General features: G+C 43.6%; 2 protein-coding genes across 3 annotated transcripts; one reads left to right on the top strand and one right to left on the bottom strand.

The window, feature by feature from the left end:
* Nucleotides 1-1,191: 1,191 nt before the first annotated feature.
* On the bottom strand, nucleotides 1,192-5,860 carry fkbp14 (FKBP prolyl isomerase 14). The gene is made up of 4 exons (XM_062992375.1): nucleotides 5,529-5,860; nucleotides 3,746-3,897; nucleotides 3,528-3,655; nucleotides 1,192-1,863 (listed from the first exon to the last, which is right to left on the bottom strand). The coding sequence occupies exons 1-4, from the start codon at nucleotides 5,723-5,725 to the stop codon at nucleotides 1,705-1,707; spliced, it is 636 nt and encodes a 211-aa protein (XP_062848445.1). The 5' UTR covers nucleotides 5,726-5,860; the 3' UTR covers nucleotides 1,192-1,704.
* Nucleotides 5,861-6,085: 225 nt separating this feature from the next.
* Nucleotides 6,086-20,726, top strand: plekha8 (pleckstrin homology domain containing, family A (phosphoinositide binding specific) member 8). Of its 2 annotated transcripts, none has more exons than XM_062992374.1 (13): nucleotides 6,086-6,190; nucleotides 8,006-8,122; nucleotides 8,545-8,700; nucleotides 10,922-11,046; nucleotides 11,165-11,323; nucleotides 11,644-11,684; nucleotides 12,235-12,326; nucleotides 13,711-13,939; nucleotides 14,934-15,019; nucleotides 16,121-16,179; nucleotides 17,577-17,778; nucleotides 18,513-18,574; nucleotides 18,659-20,726. In XM_062992374.1, the coding sequence occupies exons 1-13, from the start codon at nucleotides 6,151-6,153 to the stop codon at nucleotides 18,854-18,856; spliced, it is 1,566 nt and encodes a 521-aa protein (XP_062848444.1). In that variant the 5' UTR covers nucleotides 6,086-6,150; the 3' UTR covers nucleotides 18,857-20,726. The 2 variants fall into 2 exon arrangements, with proteins under 2 accessions (XP_062848444.1, XP_062848443.1); XM_062992373.1 differs by having other exon boundaries at nucleotides 11,159-11,323.
* The last annotated feature ends 836 nt before the right edge of the window (nucleotides 20,727-21,562 follow it).

The raw sequence follows: 21,562 nt of genomic DNA, 5'->3' as shown, positions 1-21,562 counted from the left end.
CTGACTACCATAAATCGGGAGAAAATGGGAGAAAATGCCAACGTGGGAAAAACTCGAATGACCATACGCCCTCGTTTTCCCCAGACATGTCCTCTTTTCTTCTTGCGTCGAATTTCCAAGTGACCACAAATGTTACTGATGCATTTGTCAAACATTTCAAACCAAACTTTATACACATTGCCAAGGTGCCACTAATTACATGAAATTACTTTGCCAATCCACCCCCCCCCCCCCACCATCCAGCACCAAGTGTCCTCTTTTGAAAACCGAAATATAGTCGTCCTAGAAAAACTCACTTAAAATTCTATGTGCTAAGGATGAAAATTAAAAAAACAGACGGTTACCCATGAAAAGCCCAAGATCAGCATCTGTGATGGCATTTGGGTGCATCGGTGCCCACAGCATGGGTGATCTGCATATATATGAAGGTACCATCGATGCATCGAGGCTTATTTTGTAATTTTGGAGACACACGCGGTCAAGGCGACGGTTTTTCTCGGGTACTCCATGTCCATATGAGCAGAACGATGCCCAACCCTACACTGGCGTCGAGGTGAAGCAGTTTAAGAGCCCGACCTTGTTTCTAACCTGCTACCACTGCGCCATCTAGCGGATTTACTGTACAGACACACCTCCACTAACATGCAGTAGGTGGCTTGTCTGGTCAAAACTGGTCAATCTGATTTCCTACAACGAACCCTGTGTTCCTGGACTCAGTGGTTTAGCTGGGATCTCATGTTCACTCAGTCACTCATATTTAATAACACACTCACATATTTACATTCATTCATTTTCACTCACATTTACATTCACTCATTCACATATTTACCTACATTCACTCACATGTATTTACATTTTCACTCACGGATTCACTCACTCACATATTTAACTCGCAAGTTCGAATCTCAGCTCAGCTGCCGGCCCACCGGGCGCCTGCACACAGACATGATCGTCTAAAGTCTGCCAGTCTGGAGGGATTCCTTATCACTGCTGCACTGGCGGCCTCTGCTGGTTTGTCGAGGCGTCACACATAGATTATGAATAATGGAGAGCAGTGCCTGACTCTGATACTTGTACATGATCCTGATCACTGTGTGAACCAGCTTCGTGCAGGTGAAAAGAAGCGGTCAGACATGGAGGTCTGCAGCAATTGAGGAGAGATACAAGCACGTAAATAAATAAACACGTAAATAAGTAGATTGCATTCTTTAATTCCACTTATCAGCATATAACAGAGCAAATTAGCAGGACTGCTTATGTTTACACAGTGGAACATTACAAAACACCCAGAAAAATTCATTACAAGTTCTAGATCTGAAAGGCCCTCAAGACATTAAGGCGTGGCCCTTACTTCTATACTATAGATTTATAGTTCCTGCACATTTGTGGCTTACGACAGCGGATTTTGGCCCGTTATGGACCATACGATAAAAAAAATCCCAGAGTCAGAGAGTTTCATCCTAAAGTGACTCTAGATGAAAAGGCACATCGTTCTTCACAGCAAACGGAGGCAAAACAGCAACATTAAGTCCAAATAAAAGAAAACGTAAAACAGCTACGCTATCTTCATAAAGATTAAACATCTTACAGCAGACCCGAGCGCCCGGCTGCTTCTATCCCAGTTCATGATGATTCCTTACAAACACTCGTTCCTGTTAAACCTGTTAAACCTCAGGGTTCAGAAAATAAATCAGAAGGATTATTTTATAGTTCGTCGTGTTTGTAAGTGAACTCCCGAGCCGAGATGAAGCCGTCCTCATCCTCATCCTCCGTTTTGAAGATGTCCTCCACCATGGTTTCATGATGAGTGTCGTTGGCGGGGTATCCGTGTCTCTCAAACTCCTTCCGCAGGTACTCTTTCACCTGAGACGAAGAATAATCCCTGGTTAATGATCAGAAGAGTCCATGAAGCTCCGAGTACTGACTGTGGTACTTAATTACCAGTAAGATGTAGCGTCAGGCTCTGCAGCAGTGCATTTTGCTTGCTTTTTATAATATATCATCTGTATATATTATATACAAATAATGTAAACACACTGGATGCTCGCTGTTCTTCCATGATTCGTTACAGGTTGCTGTTCAAATTGCATAAATTTTCACACAATGCATGTATTTGTTCCAGACCCCTAAATAATTTGCTTATTTAAACCTTTTTGATACAATTTAAAGCTTAAAATCACATATGAAACTATAAAAGCAATAAATGTACCGGCACAGAAACACCATCACTAACAAAAGTTTTCGTTCCATTTCTTCACTTCTAGGTGACCTATTCACAGCAAGAACAGTCTCAACTCCTCCGCCACATCAGTCTCTTTATTTTTCTATATGGATGGACTAGGTGGCTGAAACAGTGGGAGGTTACTTCTAGGTGCGCTCTCAGTGCCGGTCCCTGAGAAATAGGATGCACACGTTGTTTTCGATGTTTCTGGCTTTTATCTTAAGGTTGTGGGAAACTTCATATGTAGGAGTGTTCACATAAAGTTGAATTTATTCAGGCTTTCTGCATCTAGTGGAGTGCAGACCACCGTTTAGCAACCCGAGAGCTCACGGTAAGTATTGAAACAACTTCAGCTCCAAAACAAGTATTTTAGTCCTGAAGCAATCAGTGGCTAGAGAGGGGGAAAGGGAAAGAGGAAAGGAAAAGGCAAGGGACAAGGGAAGGGGGGAAGAAAAAGGGGGGGGGGGAATGAAAAGGAAAAAGAAGGGAAATGGGAAGAGGAAAAAGGACAGGGGGAAAGGGAAAATGGAAAGGGGGAAAATGAAGGGAAAAGGGAGATGGGAAGGGAAAAGGAGAAGGGGAAAGGAAAGGGAAACGAGAAAGGAAAAGGCAAGGGAAATGGGAAGGGAAGAGGGAAAAGGAGAGGGGGAAAGGGGAAAAGGAAAGGGTAAAAGGGAAGGGGGAAGGGAAATGGGAAGGGAAACTTTATTGTCATTGTAGTTATAGAACGGAACTTTGTTCTCTCTCAGTGAGCAGCAGCAATAATAAAATAAAAATAAGATACAAAATATTAAAAATATATTTTACAAATTTTTATATGATACTGTGCACCACAAAATAAGCTAAATAATTGAAGAAATATTGAGTATTTACATTGTGATATAGATATACAGTAGTGTTCAAAAAAATAGCAGTGATTTTAAAAAAGTGAATAAAGCACAAAATCATTATAATAACTTTTATTTCCATGAATGCAAATGCACTGAAAATACTCCACTTTCAATTCTAAATCAAAACATTAACAAAATTTAGCCAGTTTGTGTTAATCCTTTACAGAAAATTAAGAAAAATGAATATTAGGCTGTTCAAAAATAGTGAATAGTGCAAAGCAGAACAGCGTAACCGTATCACAGAAGAGAAAAATAATAATAATAATAATTATTGCACAAATAAACATCATCTTGATATAAAAGGTAATTTAGAATAATTTTTCCCCGTTCCTGTGCTGCTTTATTTAATAAATAAGCATCGTTCGCTTGTTCACTGTAGTAAAAGAAAATCCTGTAAGAATAATAATATGAGGCACCTCAGCTCTGGAGAGTTTCCAGTCATCGTTGAGATCCATCTCCTGAAACGACTCGTGTGACCGGGGCCCGTTCCTGATCTCCATCAGCTCGATTTTAAACACCAGGGTGCTGTCTGGTGGGATTTGACCTAAAGCACAGAGGACAGAGGACAGAACTGAGATCAGAAACGCTGCATACACACACAGTATATTTACACGTCTGTTATTTAGACGCACACCTTTGCCCTCTTTGCCGTACGCCAGAGACGATGGGATGGTTAGTTTCCGTTTCTCTCCTGTACACATGTTCTGGAGGCCCTTGTCCCATCCCTTGATGACCTCCCGGATCCCCAGCGTGAACCACACTGGGTGTTTATCTCCGTGCTGGCGGCTTTAACGTAAAGAACACACGTACAGAGAGCAGGTCCAGGTTTATCAGGTACAGTAGTACTATATCTACACATACAGCACATTTAGCAGACTCTTTTATCCAGAACGACTTACAGTACTGTGACAGTATACAGTCTGAGCAATTGAGGGTTAAGGGCCTTGCTCAAGGGCCCAACAGTGGCAACCTGGAATTGGTGGGGCTTGAACCAGCGACCTTCTGATTACTAGTCCAGTACCTCAACCACTGTGCTACGGCTTGCGATTGCGCGAGTTAATATACGCTTTTATCCAAAGCGACTTTCAGTACTTTAGGCAGTTGTAGTCTAACAGTTAAGGTACTCAGCTAGTAATCACAAGGTTGCTGGTTCAAGCCCCATCAACACCAGGTTGCTGCTGTGAGCAAGGCTCTTAACCCTCAATTGCTCAGACTGTACTGTGAAGGTATACTGTCTAACCTGGAATTGGTGGGGCTTGAACCACTGACCTTTTGTACTGGACCTCGATTACTAGTCCAGTAACTTGACCAACAGACCGAACTTTGACCAACTTTCACAGCCCATCCAGAACAAGTTTCTTTGCTTTAGCTTCTCGATTCAGCTCGTGTGGTAAATATAATCTTTTTTTTTTCGCATAGGGCGGCACAGCAAGAAGGTCCTGGGTTCGATTCCCAGGTGGAGAGATCTGGATTTATTGGAGATACTAAGGTACCCCTAGGTATAAGTGTGTGTGTGTGTGTGTGTGTGCGCGCCCTGTGATGGACTGGCGACCTGTCCTGGGTGTTTCCCACCTTTCGCCCTGTGACAGACACACACACACATACACACACACACTCATACCTAGGGGTACCTTAGTATCTCCAGTGGATCCAGATCTCTCCACCTGGGAATCGAACCCATGTTCTTGCTGTGAGGCGACAGTGCTACCCACCAAACCGATCCTGGTAAGGGTCATGAAGGGTCGAATTCACTGGGCAAAAGGTGGGAAACACCCAGGACGGGTCACCAGTCCATCGCAGGGCACACACATTTATACCTAGGAAGACTTTAGTATCTCTAATTTACCTGGCTGTATGTCTTCGGACTGTGGGAGGAAACCGGAGCACCCGGAGGAAACCCACACCGACACAGTAAGAACATGCAAACTCCACACAGAAAGGATCCAGACCGCTCCACCTGGTAATCGAACCCATGTTCTTGCCGTGAGGCGACAGTGCTACCCACCAAACCGATCCTGGTAAGAGTCATAAAAGTCCTCCTAGATATAAGTGTGTGTGCCCTGTGATGGACTGGCGACCTGTCCTGGGTGTTTCCCACCTTTCACCCAGTGAATTCGACCCTTCATGACCCTTACCAGGATCGGTTTGGTGGGTAGCACTGTCGCCTCACAGCAAGAACGGTCTGCATCCTTTCTGTGTGGAGTTCTTTAAGTGTCTGTGTGGGTTTCCTCCAGGTGCTCCGGTTTCCTCCCACAGTACAAAGATGTACAGCCAGGTAAATTAGAGATACTAAAGTCCTCCTAGGTATGAGTGTGTGTGCCCTGAGATGGACTGGTGACCTGTCCGGGGTGTTTCGACCCTTCGTGACCCTTCCCAGGATAAATCAGAGGTAAAACAGACATGCATGTGTAAATTACCTGGAATGGAACATGGTCCCGTTACTCTCCAGAAATCCATCGTAATGCACCAGCAGCATGTCCCCATACTTGGTTTTGCGGTGGCACAGAAAGGGTTTGTGCAGGACCTCAGTGGTCACCTCTGGCTCTGGAAGTTTTCCTCCATCCATGCATAAAATCAGTGATGAGATCAAACACAAGCACAGCTCTGCTATCATTGTAATGTCAGGCACGATAATAAATGATTATTATCTGCACAAAAAGAACTGATTACATGCAAACGATCGCTGCGATCAGCCGGACTACGTGGCATCCAACTTTTCCTGCACCCCCGTGTCCCGAATTCTCCCTAAAACAGCGAACCCGTTTCCTTCACTGCTATTGGTCGAATTCTCTAGAGAGCCCGCCTCAGAAGGGAATAGGGAGCGCTCATTGGTCAACCGTTTCACGCCGTCTATTAATATCCAGCGAGTCCGCTGTGATCACGTGACTCCGGATTCTCGTACCATTCTACGCTCGTTGTGCTCGTACTCTGCCGTTCAGCGCATGTGCTACGTGTGTCACTGTACGCACTTTACGTAGCCGACGCTAATCGCTCCGAAGCGAAGCGAACAAGTAATGAATTGTGAAGAAAGCAGCCGGCATGGAGGGAGTTCTTTATAAATGGACCAATTATATAAGCGGTACGTACAGTAGAACTAATGTCAGAATGGAAATGCGAGTAGAAATGTAGTATTTTGTTGCTTTTGAGCGAACATGCTAATGCTAATCTTGCGTTTGCATAGTGGGACTGTGGGTTGTGTAATAGCTTAGCTTCACAGTTAGGTCATAATTATTAGTTATTAGTTATTGTACAGGTTTCTATAACTCCGTATTTACTCTAAGTAGCTTGGTTTTATATGTGGGGAGCTAGTTATCTATGGTTTACTACCTAACCAATACAATTTGGACGAATACATGTAGTTAACAGTGTTCCGCACAGCTCAACTTTAACATTTAGACTTGAATTTCGACTGAAACAGTAAAACAAACATGGATTATAATGTACAACAGGTTTATTTATGTAAAAACGATTATAAATGAAGTTTAGGTGTCATTCTGATATATATATATATGTATGTATATAAGTGACTATAAATCATTAAATGACACAAAACCCACCAGACTAAAACACTACACCATATTTTAAACAACATTATTTCATTTATTGGACCCTGTGTGCAAACTTTCTCCCTCCAGTTAGATGTTTTTGGTCTAAAAAAAAGCTAAATGAACCCTTTAAAGTCAAGCAGTCACTTTGAACCTTGACCTGGAATCTCAGCAAATTCCAGAACAACATCAGCTTTAAATCTGGGCGGGTCTCAGTGGTCGGGTCAGACTGGTTTCTGATCTATTTAAGTGATTGTGACGACTGCTGCGTCACACTGGGCAACTTTGCTTCAAAACTTCACGCACATACCTGTGGAGTTCCTCAAGGATCAATCCTGAGACCTTTGCTGATTAAGGAATGTGCTTCCACTTCTAAAATTTGTTTTCATTGGTACGCAGATGATTATTGTTATTATTATTATTATTATTAGTAGTAGTAGTAGTAGTATTATCATTATTATTTTTATTGTTGTTATTATTATTATTGTTATTGTTATTATTGTTATTATTATTATTATTATTGTTATTATTATTTTTATTTTTGCTGTTATTATGATTTTGATTGTTATTATTTTTTATTACTGTTATTATTATTATTGTTATTATTATTTTTGTTGTTATTATTTTTTATTGTTATTATTATTATTATTATTGTTATTATTTTTATTATTATTTTTTTTTTTATTGTTACTATTGTAATTTTTATTATTATTATTTTTATTGTTGTTGTTATTATTATTTTTATTATTGTTATTATTATTATTGTTATTATTTGTATTATTATTATTATTTTTATTGTTACTATTATTATTTTTATTATTGTTGTTATTTTTATTATTGTTATTTTTATTATTATTATTATTTTTATTATTGTTATTATTATTATTATTATTATTATTATTTTTATTATTGTTATTGTTATTATTATTATTTCATTTTAGAAATTACATTGTACTCGTGTATAGTGACAATAAAGATTCTATTCTATTCTAAACTTTGTCACTTATGCACATTTGGTTGACTTTAATTTGCTTGTATTTTTTAATTATATTTTAAGTTTCTATTTTAATTTTAAATGTTCTTATTTTCTACACTTTTTACATTACTATTTTTAATATAATTATATTTTTTGTCCAATATTGTATTGCATTTCACTGCCAGTGACTAAGTGTATGTGCCAAACATTGATTTGAATTATCATCATTATTTTTCTGAGCTGATTTATTATTTATTACTAAGAGCTGCTGATAGATCTGACCTGTATGTAGATAAAATAACGTCTATAAACGAGGTTATTTTAATCAGCTGCATTAACACGGTCAGAATCTGAATGATTTAATCCTGTGCAGGTTGGCAGCCTCGCTGGTTTGTGCTGAGTGGAGGGACGCTTTCATATTACGATTCACAAGAAGACGCCTGGAAAGGGTGTAAGGGCAGCATCAAGATCGCTGTGTGTGAGATACAAGGTAATCATCAATCTGGAACCTTCAAAAGTGTGTGTCCTTAGTGTAGACCTTAATAATAACAACACTGCTGCACCTGCTACACTAATCCCGTAACAACACACACTACCGTGGTATTACCATCATGTTATTACCATGTTATTACTGCTGAGGAGGACCCACCACCCAAACATCATCCGGCCAGTGAGAGTCCCGCTCCTTTTGATTGACACTGTGTACAGTGCAACAGATGGGCTACAGTTAGTAATTGTATACCTATATAGTTCATCTCTATGGTAGACAGTTTATAAAGTAAACAATGAATGGACACACGTATCAATCATGAATTTAGATCATGAATCTCCTAACGAAGGGTTTTGGGTAGTACCGGGTGTCTCGTCACCTCTAGGACCAACGTGTAACCCTTCACGACTTTGTGTTCACAGTGCACCTGACAGACTTCACGAGGGTGGATCTGATCATACCAGGAGAGCAGTTCTTCTACCTCAGGGCCATCAACGCAGCAGAGAGACAGAAATGGCTGGTCGCTTTAGGGACAGCGAAAGCCTGTCTGACCGACAACAGGACCAAGAGAGAGAAGGGTAAGAGTTACACCTCCTGTGGTAAGTTGTTGTGCCATTTCTGGCCCCAGGACATTATGTGTATAAATGTAGATGAAAATGAACTTTAAATGCATTTTTAATTGAGTAAAGTGTCCTGCACATTCATCTACCTGCACATTTAGGATCTATAAATTAAAATATTAATAAAACCCCCCTATAAGACTGAATAATAGTATTAGTTCACGTCCCCTCTCTCTAACCCGACACTTTAGAATGAAATATCAGAGTAAAATCAGTCAGAAATGCTTTTATCCTGCAGCGTTCGGTGACTCCAGATCACATCCATGTTTTTAATCTTTATTTTATATCAGAAATGTAGAATAATGTGGTTCAAATCCCCTCAGTCCTGTTACCCTCACATACTCATCCTCCTGATCATAAACATGTCAGAATATTCTCATCAATCAGCTCACATTTATATCAGAAATGTTCATCATCTGTATCTACTGAAGCTCATGGGAGGAGCATTAGTAGGTTCTCCCTTTTTTCTCCTGTATGTTTGATTATTTTGTAACTCTGACTGAGAAGATTCGTCTCCACGTTCATTCCTGTTACCCACAATTGTATTTATTTTTATATAATCCACGATTTTCCAGGCAACCCAATGACGCCTCCCTATTTCCGTTTGCTGGTTTTTTTTTTTATCCGGACGTGTTAGATGTGCTGTAGTACTAACTACAACATTTCTAATGAGAAGAATTAAACTACTTTTGGTAAGGACTGCATGGTTTAAATATGAGCTCGGGCTCGACGTGCCGCTCTCGGGTGCCACAACGACTAAAAAAAATTGAAGCTGTTGTTGGAAAGTACGCGCTTTGAACACCAGCGGATTCGTAAACGCTGTTCGTGCCCTGCGCCTTACGCGGTACATTCCATGCCAACAAAGAAGGAAAGGAAACTAGCGTGGCTTGCAGCTTTAAAACTGAAATATCCTCCAAAGAGGATATATGTTTGCTCATTTCACTTTTAGAGAGCGTTGCAGAAATTGGACGAATAACATTTAAATCCCGACACCCAGACAGACACGGCTTGTGCAAGTGAACACCGAGCGGGTGTAAATACCCTGTTTGCTTTTCCCAGTTTATTGTTTTAGTCAATTAAACAGCGCAACGCGTTTTATTCTGTCCCTTCAGCTCCCCTTTCCTGCTTTACATCCACTCATGAACCAATATGAGTATACACTGTTATAGAAGTAAAAACAATCAACAAATCAGTCGTTATACATTGTTTATTATTTCCAGTGTTTCACAGCAATTAGAATATTCCTAGACTCATCCCTACCTTCCACAACTTCCCTAACCCTGCAATGCACGAGCAACCCACCGTCTCCACTACTCAGCGTTACCCACGCCTGATGTTTACCCTCGGCGTTACCCACGCCTGATGTTTACCCTCGGCGTTACCCACGCCTGATGTTTACCCTCGGCGTTACCCACGCCTGATGTTTACCCTCGGCGTTACCCACGCCTGATGTTTACCCTCGGCGTTACCCACGCCTGATGTTTACCCTCGGCGTTACCCACGCCTGATGTTTACCCTCGGCGTTACCCACGCCTGATGTTTACCCTCGGCGTTACCCACGCCTGATGTTTACCCTCGGCAATACCCACGCCTGATGTTTACCCTCGGCGTTACCCACGCCTGATGTTTACCCTCGGCGTTACCCACGCCTGATGTTTACCCTCGGCGTTACCCACGCCTGATGTTTACCCTCGGCGTTACCCACGCCTGATGTTTACCCTCGGCGTTACCCACGCCTGATGTTTACCCTCGGCGTTACCCACGCCTGATGTTTACCCTCAGCGTTACGAATGACCACTACTTCTGTCGTTAAGAACGTAAACACTGTAACTGGAAGTCAAAAACCGGCTTCAGCTACGAATCACGGGAAAGGTCAAAGTTCAGGAAAATCGTGGATAAGAACGCCTTGTGATAAATCACTAGACTGTACACAGTGTTCTGGTGCTTTAGCATGTTCTCCATGCTCCTATATATCATGTATTTACTAATCCAAGGTTTAAAAACTCAGTCCTGTTACTCATACACAGCTTAGAAACCTCGTACAAATGAAACAGAGGTGCTTGAGATTCGACCCAAACACATTCTGAGTAGTGAAGTGTGTGTGTTACTGGATTCAGTGCTGAACGGCAGGTAAACAAACATCATTTTGATCGTTTCTCTGTGTTTACCGGCTGCTCAGAATTCCAGGAGAACACGGAGACCCTAAAGACCAAAATGTCCGAGTTGAGGCTGTACTGTGACCTCCTCATGGAGCAAGTGAACAAACTCAAGGAGAACCCCCGGCCCGAGGGGGGCGCTGAACAGGTGAGTTCTGTGAGCCCTATAGTGCCCACTGATTACGCCGATACCCACGTGCACTAGCGTACCCGTGCGTCCCGAAACGTTTCATTAAGTCGTCTCTTCTCTTCTGTGTGAGGTTCAGCCGGGGGACGACGGTGGAAACATGGTGAAGTCCACGTGCACCACGTTCCTGACGACGCTGGAGGAATGCATGCAGATCGCCAGCCGGACCTTCAATCCGGACCTGCAGGGAAACGGCGCGCCGAGGTCGCCGTCCTCCGCTGGCATCAGAGCTCAGAAGGTATATAGGGATTCCTCTGCAGTTACGCCCTCTGCTGGCTGCTCGATGGCGCTGCACAATGAGACGGGGGATAACGGAGATCGGTGCGTGACTCTCCGTGCGCGATACGGATCTCCGTATGAACCCGTCTGGTGCAGGTGAAAAGAAGCGGTCGGTGCTGCACATGTGTCGGAGGGGGCGTGTGTCAGTCATGATCCTCCTCGGTCAGGAGTGGAGGTCTGCAGCAGTAGAATACAGTCAGGGAATTGGATATGACTAAATTGGGGGGGGAAAGCAAAACTTGTCTTTGATCTTTATTTTGTTTTCTTTGTTTCCTGCAGATCAAAGCTCATGATCAAAGAACTCATCATCAAGAGGAAAAGTGAGTTTTCATTTGTTGTGAATATATCTGTAGGCGCACTCTAGGTGGCGCCGTGGTGCCTTATGCTAGTTAGGATCCAGGGTCCGAATCCCCAGCAGTGCTGTCAGCCGGTTGGGCGGCTATGTTAGGGGGGGCAGATTGGCGACCTTTTCGGGGTGTGTTACCGCATCGCACCTGGTGATCCTGAGGAAACTGGACCCACTGCAACCCTGATCAGAATGAAGACTCGGAAGACTTTGAAGTGTGTCTGTGTGTGTGAATTTGTGCCCGTTTAGTCAGTCAATATAGCTGGGCACTGATGTTGGTCAAGAAAGGCTCAGTCGATGTCGAGTGGTTCTGAGCTCATGCTGAAACAGGAAAGGACCTTCCCTAAACTGTTGCTCCAAACTCTGAAGCACGTAATTTCCTTTATATTATTGATTTATTTCACCTGTTAGCGACTGTTGCATTAGAAGCGGCTTCCCTATACTTTCATCCATAGAGTGTATAGTGTAGTTTACTTAGCGCCCTCTTGTGGTCAGGTCATAAGAAGCTGATTTTGATTTTGCAGACAGAAACGGTCAGCGAGCAGCTCGGTAGCTGAAAATCTGGGGTACGGGCCGGACGCAGAACCCCTATCATCCAGTCCAGCACCCCCAACAGGTAAACCAACACACCTGGTGCACACAATCATGCTGGCTAGTGTCCATACATTTCTGAGTCCTTAAGTACTTAAGTAAAGTGGTTTCAGCCTTTCTGTATCATTAATACAGGCTCAGTGGTCATGTAGAGATTTCAGTCTTATAGGAGGTTTTTTATGAATGTTTTAAATGATCTATCCTAAATGTGCAATTAAATGTGCAGAACACTGCTTAATTAAAAATGCATTTTAAAGGTAATTTTCATAAACGTTTATAATAGGGATGTCAAGGCCGATCAAGGCATTTTTTAACTGATCGGTATCGGCTTTACTAAACCCGATCTTAATCCCGATCTTTTGTGTTACGTCAGCATGTCCACTGTGTGGAAATACTTTAAATTGGAAAGTGAAACGAGTCCAACAGTGAAGTGTAACGTCTGCAGTGTGAGCGTTTCACGAGGCGGTGGGAGCAGAGCTGCGTTCATTACTGTAGAATTTTACCGTTTATATGGTGTGTGAGTCGAGGATCGAGGATGCACTCGTTTAATAAAGAAATAAATACACGCTATATTCACATATTGTCGGGAGCAGAACACTGTATTAACTTCTTCTGTTACGGTACCGAATAGCCGACAGCTAGAGCCGAGCACGCTATTCCATGCACTATGGAAGCCCCAAAGGGTCAAAACACACTCACTTCGCATAGAAACGTCAATCAAACCATCGTCACAATACAAGCACTTTAAGAACTGGCTTTCCTTCATAACAAAAGAGCCTGTCCATTTTATTTTGGTATTCAGGTTTTACTTTTTTTCTTATATTCAAGTTAAGCTGCTACACAGATTTCTGTTCATGTTTAGTGCATCACTGCATTAAACAGATTTTTTTTCTCTTTGAATGTAAAGTTTAAGTAAGTAAAACTGTAATTATCTCACTCATTTTGATTGATTTTGTAAAAATATAAAACATTAAGCCAATAGTTTGGATGCAGCATTTTTCCCTTCAGCACTGCAGAGCTGTTCAGGTGTTAAACATGTACACTGGATTAATGTGAATAACTGTGATGTAGTTGAAGTGTGCACTGTGTGAACAGTATTATCCAGTTCTTATCTAGACAATATCTAGAAAATACAAGTATCGGTTTGAGACTCGGTATCGGATCGGGATCAAAATTAATAATCGGGATCGGTATCGGGAACAGAAAAACGTGATCGGGACATCCCTAATTTATACGTATATATGTCCTGGGGACGGAAATGGCACTGATTTGGCGAAATAACCCAAATATATCCATAGTCTTATTCTTCCCCTGTCCCAAATTTTTTTGCATTTGTGTTGCAGGCATCACATTCTATTGTTTTTTTGTTTTTTTTATATTTACAAAATACAAATTTCGACATTTTACAGGAAACAGTATTAAGATGAAGGAGCGTGATGACCCAGACATCCAGAACACGCTTCACTCCGGTCCTGGCCCTGAGCACCATGAAGCAGAAGCAGAGGAGAACGTGTCGAATGGGAACCAGAGTCAGGAGCAGCCGGCCTGCAGCCAGTATGATCATGAGTCCCGGGGTAACCCGGAGGAGGAGGAGGAGGAGGAGCGGGTGGAGACGTTCTTCAGTAGTATGAGCCACAGGTACGAGGGAGCTCGGCCGCCGCTATGAGCCGCCGATGAGACACGGCGTTTAACAGCGACGGAATTACAGAACGGATCACACGGCGGATATTTTTCTGTGTAGTTATGATTACTTCACGTTAATTGATGTAAAAATATATAGATTTATATATTTATAGGCATTGTACTGTTTGGAATTAGTGTTCAGGATCATACAATACAATGCAGTACAAAAAGTATTTGGACGCCTGACCGTGACGTTGTCAGACAGCCCATTTAAAAAAAAAAAAACGAATCCTAGCAGCCCAGGTGGCGCAGCGGTAAGAACACACGCTAGCACACCAGAGCTGGGATTTCGAATACATCGTATCGCGTATTACAGCCGGGCGGCTGTATGAACAACGAATGATGCTGAGCCAGGGTGTGGCTCTCCGTGCACAGAGCTGAGATGTGAAAAGACGTGCGATTACTGCTCACGTGTCGGGAGGGGGCGTGTGTCATGAGAGTCCATGCTTCAGCGTAGCCGGATTTTACGATTTTGCCGAGAAGAGGAGCAAAGTTCTCGTCACAAGGATCACGGACGTTCGACTGCAGTCGTTACAGCCAAGGATGGCACAAGCAGTTATTAGGTTTAGGAAGGCGGGGGGCAATTACTTTTTCACAGCGCTGTATGTGTACTAGTACTGTGAATTATTACCACGAGAGTATTTAAACAGCACACAGACGTCTCAAGCTCATGAGTTCGAGTCTCAGTCGTGCTAGCCGTGCAGTTACTCCCTCTGCTGGCTGATCGATGGTGCCGCACAGAGACGGGGGATAACGGAGGTCAGTGCACGACTCTCCGTGCACGATCAGGGGAACCGGATATGACTAGATTAGGAGGAACTTTAGAAGAAACGTTTGCTGTTTTGTTTCTTGATTGTGCTTCATGTGTCTGTATTTTTTTTTGTGTTCACCAAATAAACGTTTCCTTCATGCTAAAGCTCACGCTAATGCGCTGGTTTCCTTTTTGTAGATTTAGTGATATTAAACTGGAGGAGGACGGCGGTATCCCCACACGGGCCTTTCTGGACTCTTGCTATGCTATAGTCCCAGTATTAGGTAGGACTCTCTTCTCTTCTCACCGTCCTTCCCTCCCGTGATCCTACATCAACATTAACACCACCTCCTCGTTTCTACACTCACTGTGCATTTGATCAGCTCCACTTTGTAGTTCTACAATTACTGACTGTAGTCCATCTGTTTCTCTGCATGCTTTGTTACCCCCCTTTCATGCTGTTCTTGCACAGAGCAGGTATTATTTAGGTGCTGGATCATTCTCAGCACTGCAGTGACACTGACATGGTGGTGGTGTGTTAGTGTGTGTTGTGCTGGTATGAGTGGATTTTTAAACACCTCGCTGTCACTGCTGGACCGAGAATCGTCCACCGACCAAAAACATCCAGCCGACAGCACCCCGTGGGCAGCGTCCTGTGCCCACTGATGAAGGTCTAGAAGATGAGCGACTCAAACAGCAGCAATAGATGAGCGATCGTCTCTGACTTTACATCTACAAGGTGGACCAACTAGGTAGGAGTGTCTAATAGAGTGGACGGTGAGTGGACACGGTGTTTAAAAACTCCAGCAGCGCTGCTGTGTCTGATCCACTCATACCAGCACAACACACACTAACACACCACCACCATGTCAGTGTCACTGCAGTGCTGAGAATCATCCACCACCTAAATAATACCTGCTCTGTGGGGGTCCTGTGGGGGTCCTGACCATTAAAGAACAGGATGAAAGGGGGTAACAAAGCATGTAGAGAAACAGATGGACTACAGTCAGTAATTGTAGAACTACAAAGTGAAGCTGATAAAATGGACAGTGAGTGTAGAAACAAGGAGGTGGTGTTAATGTTATGGCTGATCGGTGTATGTCTGGCTTTACTCTTCCTTCCTGCACGTTCCCGTCACGCCGCCGTCTACATACTGCGAGCGGGTCATGCATGCTTCGTCTTCTGATCCCGAATATTCCCAAAGTTCACTATTATCCGGACGCTGGTGTTTGCCGCTCGCCGTAAGCTTTGCTGTGGGTGTAACGGTGGTTCCTGTCGTTCCTGGTCTGTCCGGCTGTGGGCGCTTTGGCAGCCTGAACCCTAAATAAATATGCTGGCATTTTATACGCCAAACAGCGCAATGATGCCCTTTTTCTTCTCCTCAGACAAACTGGGACCGACCGTTTTCGCGCCAGTTAAAATGGATTTTGTGGGAAACATTAAGGTGAGTGCTATTAATCATGTAGCTCTCCTGCAAACGGAGAAATTAACAAAACAAAAACACGTTACAGCCGTACCTTAAAACTGGACGTCAGTCGAGTTCCGAGGTATTTTGTCCCATGAGGATGTTTGGAGAACCTGTTAATGCGTCCATGGTCCCGTGGAGCTGCAGATATTTTAGTCTCATGTAAAATAATGAGGTTGTTTTTGACACTTTAACACTGAAAATAACACAAATATAATATAAACACACTGAAATACAATTACTAACAGTTAAACATCAATAAAAATACAATAAAAGCTGCACTTTAGTTTTACTTCTTTATTGTTTCCTGATGCTTCTTAATGCTGGAGATGCTCGATGTTGGAATACCGTATTCCCTTCAGCACCGGCGCATTCATGCGAGAACAAAGCTTAACAGCGAGTGAGGAATGTGATTAGTGGAGGAACTTATGAGCAGTAATAATGAAGAGAAGTTTAGTGCTCCTGTCTCCTTCTTTTACTACATTAAACCACGTTAAGCTTTATTTTGAACCAGAAGCGTTTTAGACTCTGGGAGAAGCTGATTCTGATTCTCACCATTTCTCAGAAGCTCGAGCTATAACACAAGTTTAAAAGTGAAACAGGGAGGAGAATCCAGGTAAACACAGATACATGTGGAGCTGTAACCCTGGATCTGACGCTTATTCCAACTCAGATTCACACGCTGAGCAGGTTTTAGCGCAGGTTGAACAAAGCGGCTGTCGCACAAACGTCGAGTTTAAGGGAAGAAATTTCTCAAAGAGGTGTGTTGAGTTTCAAAGATTTCGAGTTTAGGGGACGTGGAGTTACAAGGTACCGCTGTATTGAGGTGTTACACAGCTGTGTACAGGCATTCCTCATTTAATGACGTGTTTAACCACTTCCGGCGAGTCCGTATTGTGGAAACGACAGTCTGGCGTCTCGGCATCGAGCATCTCGTCTCTCATCATCCTTTCTCAGTCTTGGTCTCAGTATTCACTACCCTAGCGTCCACCAAGACTCTCCAGGACGACGTTTCCTCTTTATAAATTTGTACTTTATTGTGCAATAAACGTCCTTTATTCAGAATAAATGAAAAGGGTTCAAACTTTAATGTTTGCGTTTAGCAATTTAACGTTGTGTAAAGTGTAAAGCAGCTAAGAACACGACCCGGGTAAGCTGAGTTTGGAAAACTAAAAACCAGTTCTGTGGACGCAGGAGTAAGTGGATGTAAGTATTTTAGTCTCTGAGACCGTCGCTGGATGTTCTAGGTTAACATGTCTGTGTGTAGTTTATGGGTTTAGTTTAATGACTGTTGTGAAATTATGCACGTTCCCGTGAATCCCGTGAACTTCTTATAGCTGAATATCTGTGAGCCTGGTGTATCTGTCCTGGAGCAGAAGGTTCAGCAGAAGCTGCTGTCGGACGAGGACGGCTTTCCCACGCTGCAGAGCATCGTGCTGCACGAGGTCCACACGGAGGTGGCGCGAGTGCGGAACTCGGCCACCGAGGCGCTGCTGTGGCTCAAACGAGGACTCAAGTTCCTCAAGGAGTTCCTGTCCGAGCTGGACGGGGGAGAGCAGGACGTCCACGCGGCTCTGAGTGAGTGTTAGGAACCCTGCAGCACCCACAGCTTCTTAAAACGGAAGATTCACTATGTGGACAAAAGTATTGGGACACCCCGTCTGAGTTAGTTTTGAATTTGTGTATTTCTGCCACGATGCTATGCTTTCAGCATTGCAGGAACAGTTTAGGGAAGGCTCCATTGCTCAAAGCAATCTCTATAAAGACTTCAATAAAGTCCAGTGTCCTGCACAGCGCCACTTTTTGACCAATATCAGCCAATCGCTGTCGTTCTTTGACTAAATGGACACAAATTCCCGTACACAGTCTTGTGAGAAGCTTCTTAGATTTAGAAGAGCGACTGTTGTTGTAGATGAAAGGATCACGCAGAGGTCGCTCTGTTTTAAAAGTGATCGGGTGTCCCAATACTTTTGGAAGTAAGTTTGGAATCACCTAAACATGTTTGTTTACGGTTCATATCACACATTTGGATGCTTTAATTAATTAAGGGGGTGGCTTGGTGGGTAGCTCTGTCACCTCACAGCAAGAAGGTCCTGGGTTCGATCAACTTTCTGTGTGGCGTTGGCATGTTCTCCCCCCGTGTAAATAAGTAATGCTTTAAGGAATTTGCTCAGGGGCCCGACGGTGGCAGCATGGCAGAGCCGGCATTCGAATCCCCTGCCCCAGAGCCCATGAAAATCGAATGATCTGCTTTGGCGCCCCCTACTGTGGTGCTCTGATACCAAACTAAAACCCAGTTCTTCTTCTTCCAGATAACGCGTATGGTAAAACACTACGCCAGTACCACGGTTGGGTCGTGCGTGGAGTCTTTGCAGTAAGTCCTTCATGTATATAAACGTTTAAATCCCAGTTTCCGCTCGTACGTGAGCGAACCGTCACCCTCTGCGTGTCGTTCCAGCTGGCTCTGAGGGCCGCGCCCTCCTACGGCGGCTTCATGGCGGCGCTGGTGTGCCACGAGGGCGACGAGCTGAAGGACGGCTTCGTCACGGGCATGCACCGCGACCTCACCGTCTACCTGCCCGCCATGGAGAAGCAGCTGGCCAGCCTGGACGCTCTGTACGAGGAGTACGGCCTGGAGTCGGACGAGGTGGTGTGAGGCGCGGACACGCCGCCGGGGATCGGCGCCGGCCGGGCGCGTCCAGAATCCAGAGCCGGATGACCCTCGTGCTTCACCGAGGGGATCCCGATGCTCCTGAGGTCGGGCTGGAGGTCTGTATGGGTGGAGCGAGCGCTGCTGTGCCACGCCAGGTCTGTACAGCAATCGAGAGCTGCCAACGTTTGAACTGAGGGGCGAGAGAATGCACCTCGTAGCCCTTTCATAACCTCCAGGGTGGGCGCGGCCGGGTGGACGGGTTCTTTTACATTGTAGTGTTTTTGGAATGCAGAGGTGTGCACATCTGTGATGAATCCAGAGATGCCACATGGTTTGGTGGGTAGCACTGTCACCTCACAGATAGAAGGTCCTGGGTTTGATTCTCAGATGGGTTCAATTCCCTAGTGGGTTCTTTCTGTGTGGAGTTTGCACGTTCTTCCCTTGTATGCGTGGGTTTCCTCCAGGAGCTCCGGTTTCCTCCCACAGTCCAAAGACGTGCAGTCAGGTTAACTGGAGCTACAGTAAGATTCACTGGAAAGAGGCCCCGAACATTCTGTCGTAAAATACGCCACATACCGTGACGCGTGTGTAACCGTGTGCATTACGTGCGGCGTTGGGAGTGATCTCCGTTTTCTGCCGGACGCATTTCGTTTCCTACCTTTACCTTTCGCTCGGTGAATCGTACCCACCTCCACTCTAAATAGGATAAGCTGGTGGTAAAAAACAGACGGTGAATGAATGAATGAGCAGTTCTGTGTTCAGAATGGCCTTAATTATAGGTCGTTAATAATAATAATAATTAATAATAGGTAAGAATTACCTGTACCCTTAATTGAAATTAGAATGTCCATACATCCGGTTTTGGGGTGGACAGACCGGTTTTTGTTGTTGGCTGACGAACACGTCAAAAGAAACGCCTCGTATTTGATTGGTTTAAAGCCGCCACTTTCCGTGAGGACGTCCACCACTTTATTATGGAACGTCCGGTCCTGAAACGCTGATTAATGACTACATTTTAATAACCGTCACGCTGTCGACACACCAAAACCAGAACCAGCGTCCAGCTCTGAGTGTCGCTCAGCGCCGACTCATTTAGAAGATTCAGGAAAAATGAAGTTCAGGATTTTATTACATCAATTAAGCTTTTAATTCTGTGTTCTGTAGCCCTCCTCTTTAGGGTCTGATGTATGGATATTTTTCCTCAGCCAGTAAGTTCCAAAACTGTCCAGCAGAGGCGCTTGAGTTCATATGAATGTCAGATTGAGGGTTAAAATTAGGACGCAGCGTCTCTGCAGCGTTCCTGCCTCAATCGAAGCGTTTTTGGTTTCTTTGGGCTCGGTTGCGCTCTCGTCATCACCAACAGTGCAGGTTACACAAGGAAAAATGCGAAAATGGTGCAAACTGGCTACTGATGAATGAAAACCTGCTAGATTAGCGGTGCGTTACGCAGGCTGAGGTGTAGCTCTGGTAACAAACCTCAGATTACACCCCTGGTGTACATGAATGCCGCTTGACATTAGCCATGTTCAGTAAAGCGCTGCAGAACAGCAGATAATCTCACTGTTGTCGTGCATGTCGTGCCTCCAACGGGTGGAATTTACCAAGCAGAACGAGTGGCGCATTAGTCGTTCATTCATTCATTTTCATGTTTTTACCACCACTTACACCGGTCAGGGTCGGGGTGGGTGTGGTTTTCTCGGAATCACTGGGCGCACACAGGAACACACCCCGGTCAGGACGCCAATCCATTACGAGGCCTCGTCCATGCTTTCTTAGACACGCCCAATCACGTCTGTATGTAGACGCCCAGCCGCTGGGGATTCGAACCCTGGAGGGTTTTTGTTTATTAATTATTAAAAAATAAAAAAATACATTTATGGTGTTTAATCAGGTTTTTACACGTGTTAAGTTTATATTGCCGCTCAGCATGATGTTTGGTGCCTACGTGACCTTTAACCCGCGTATTTTAATCCAGAATTGTGATTTTTTTTTTTAGCTGATTTGATGTAATAAGAGGATGAAACGTACTGAATGTAAGATTGTAAACTTAAATTAGAGAAAGAAACGGATCAGAATGAGCTTCGTGTTGCACAGTTCCCCAGGTTTGTTTCATTGTGACCGGGTGAATTCTATATTTATGAAATAATTCTATTTTATTATTTATGTACCTGAATAAGCTCTGTAGTGTTTTATTATATAAAATGACCATGTTTACTCGAACAAAGCCACACGAACAAAACTAAACCCTGTATGTTGTGTCGCGTGAGATTCGTGACGAATGAAGAATGAAGATGAACTGACCGAACCTAAACGATAACCCGCCGCCTTGTTAGCGTGCACGTCAAGCTGAAACGCTCCGTCTGTTTTATAGAGGTAAATAGATGCACAAAAATTCTAAAATGCATGAAAACGTGTTTCTGCCAATCAATCACATTCCAGTTCTACTCTGTGTGATGCCAGTGTTCTTTTTTTTTGTATTCCAACATTTTAATGTTGACACTAATTAAAGATGTTTTTTTTTAATAAACTTTAAGTTTGTAAATGAGATTGATTGAAGTCATTGATACTATACTATACTATACTATATGGCCTAAAGTATTTGGACACCTGACCAATAAATCCCTTTTATCCCTTTTATAAAAAAAATAAATGCTACTAAAATAGAGTGATTTCTGTGTGGCTTCTATCGAGACTTTGAAGTATGTCTGT

The sequence above is a fragment of the Trichomycterus rosablanca genome, chromosome 3 (genome assembly GCF_030014385.1).
Source record: "Trichomycterus rosablanca isolate fTriRos1 chromosome 3, fTriRos1.hap1, whole genome shotgun sequence".
NCBI lineage: Eukaryota > Metazoa > Chordata > Actinopteri > Siluriformes > Trichomycteridae > Trichomycterus > Trichomycterus rosablanca.
The sequence above is the reverse complement of the archived record's forward strand: the minus strand, read 5'-3'. Positions and strand labels throughout refer to the sequence as shown.

Bases quoted from the DNA above. Each gene is read 5' to 3' on its own strand.
- plekha8 (XM_062992373.1), top strand. From the start codon at position 6,151: ATGGAGGGAGTTCTTTATAAATGGACCAATTATATAAGCG. The intron at 11,685-12,234 runs GTGAGTTTTCAT...TTGATTTTGCAG, and splicing joins ACTCATCATCAAGAGGAAAA to ACAGAAACGGTCAGCGAGCA. The intron at 13,940-14,933 runs GTACGAGGGAGC...TCCTTTTTGTAG, and splicing joins TTCAGTAGTATGAGCCACAG to ATTTAGTGATATTAAACTGG.
- fkbp14 (XM_062992375.1), bottom strand. From the start codon at position 5,725: ATGATAGCAGAGCTGTGCTTGTGTTTGATCTCATCACTGATTTTATGC. The intron at 3,898-5,528 runs GTAATTTACACA...TTTACGTTAAAG, and splicing joins GGGACCATGTTCCATTCCAG to CCGCCAGCACGGAGATAAAC. The intron at 1,864-3,527 runs GTGCCTCATATT...TCTTCGTCTCAG, and splicing joins GGAAACTCTCCAGAGCTGAG to GTGAAAGAGTACCTGCGGAA.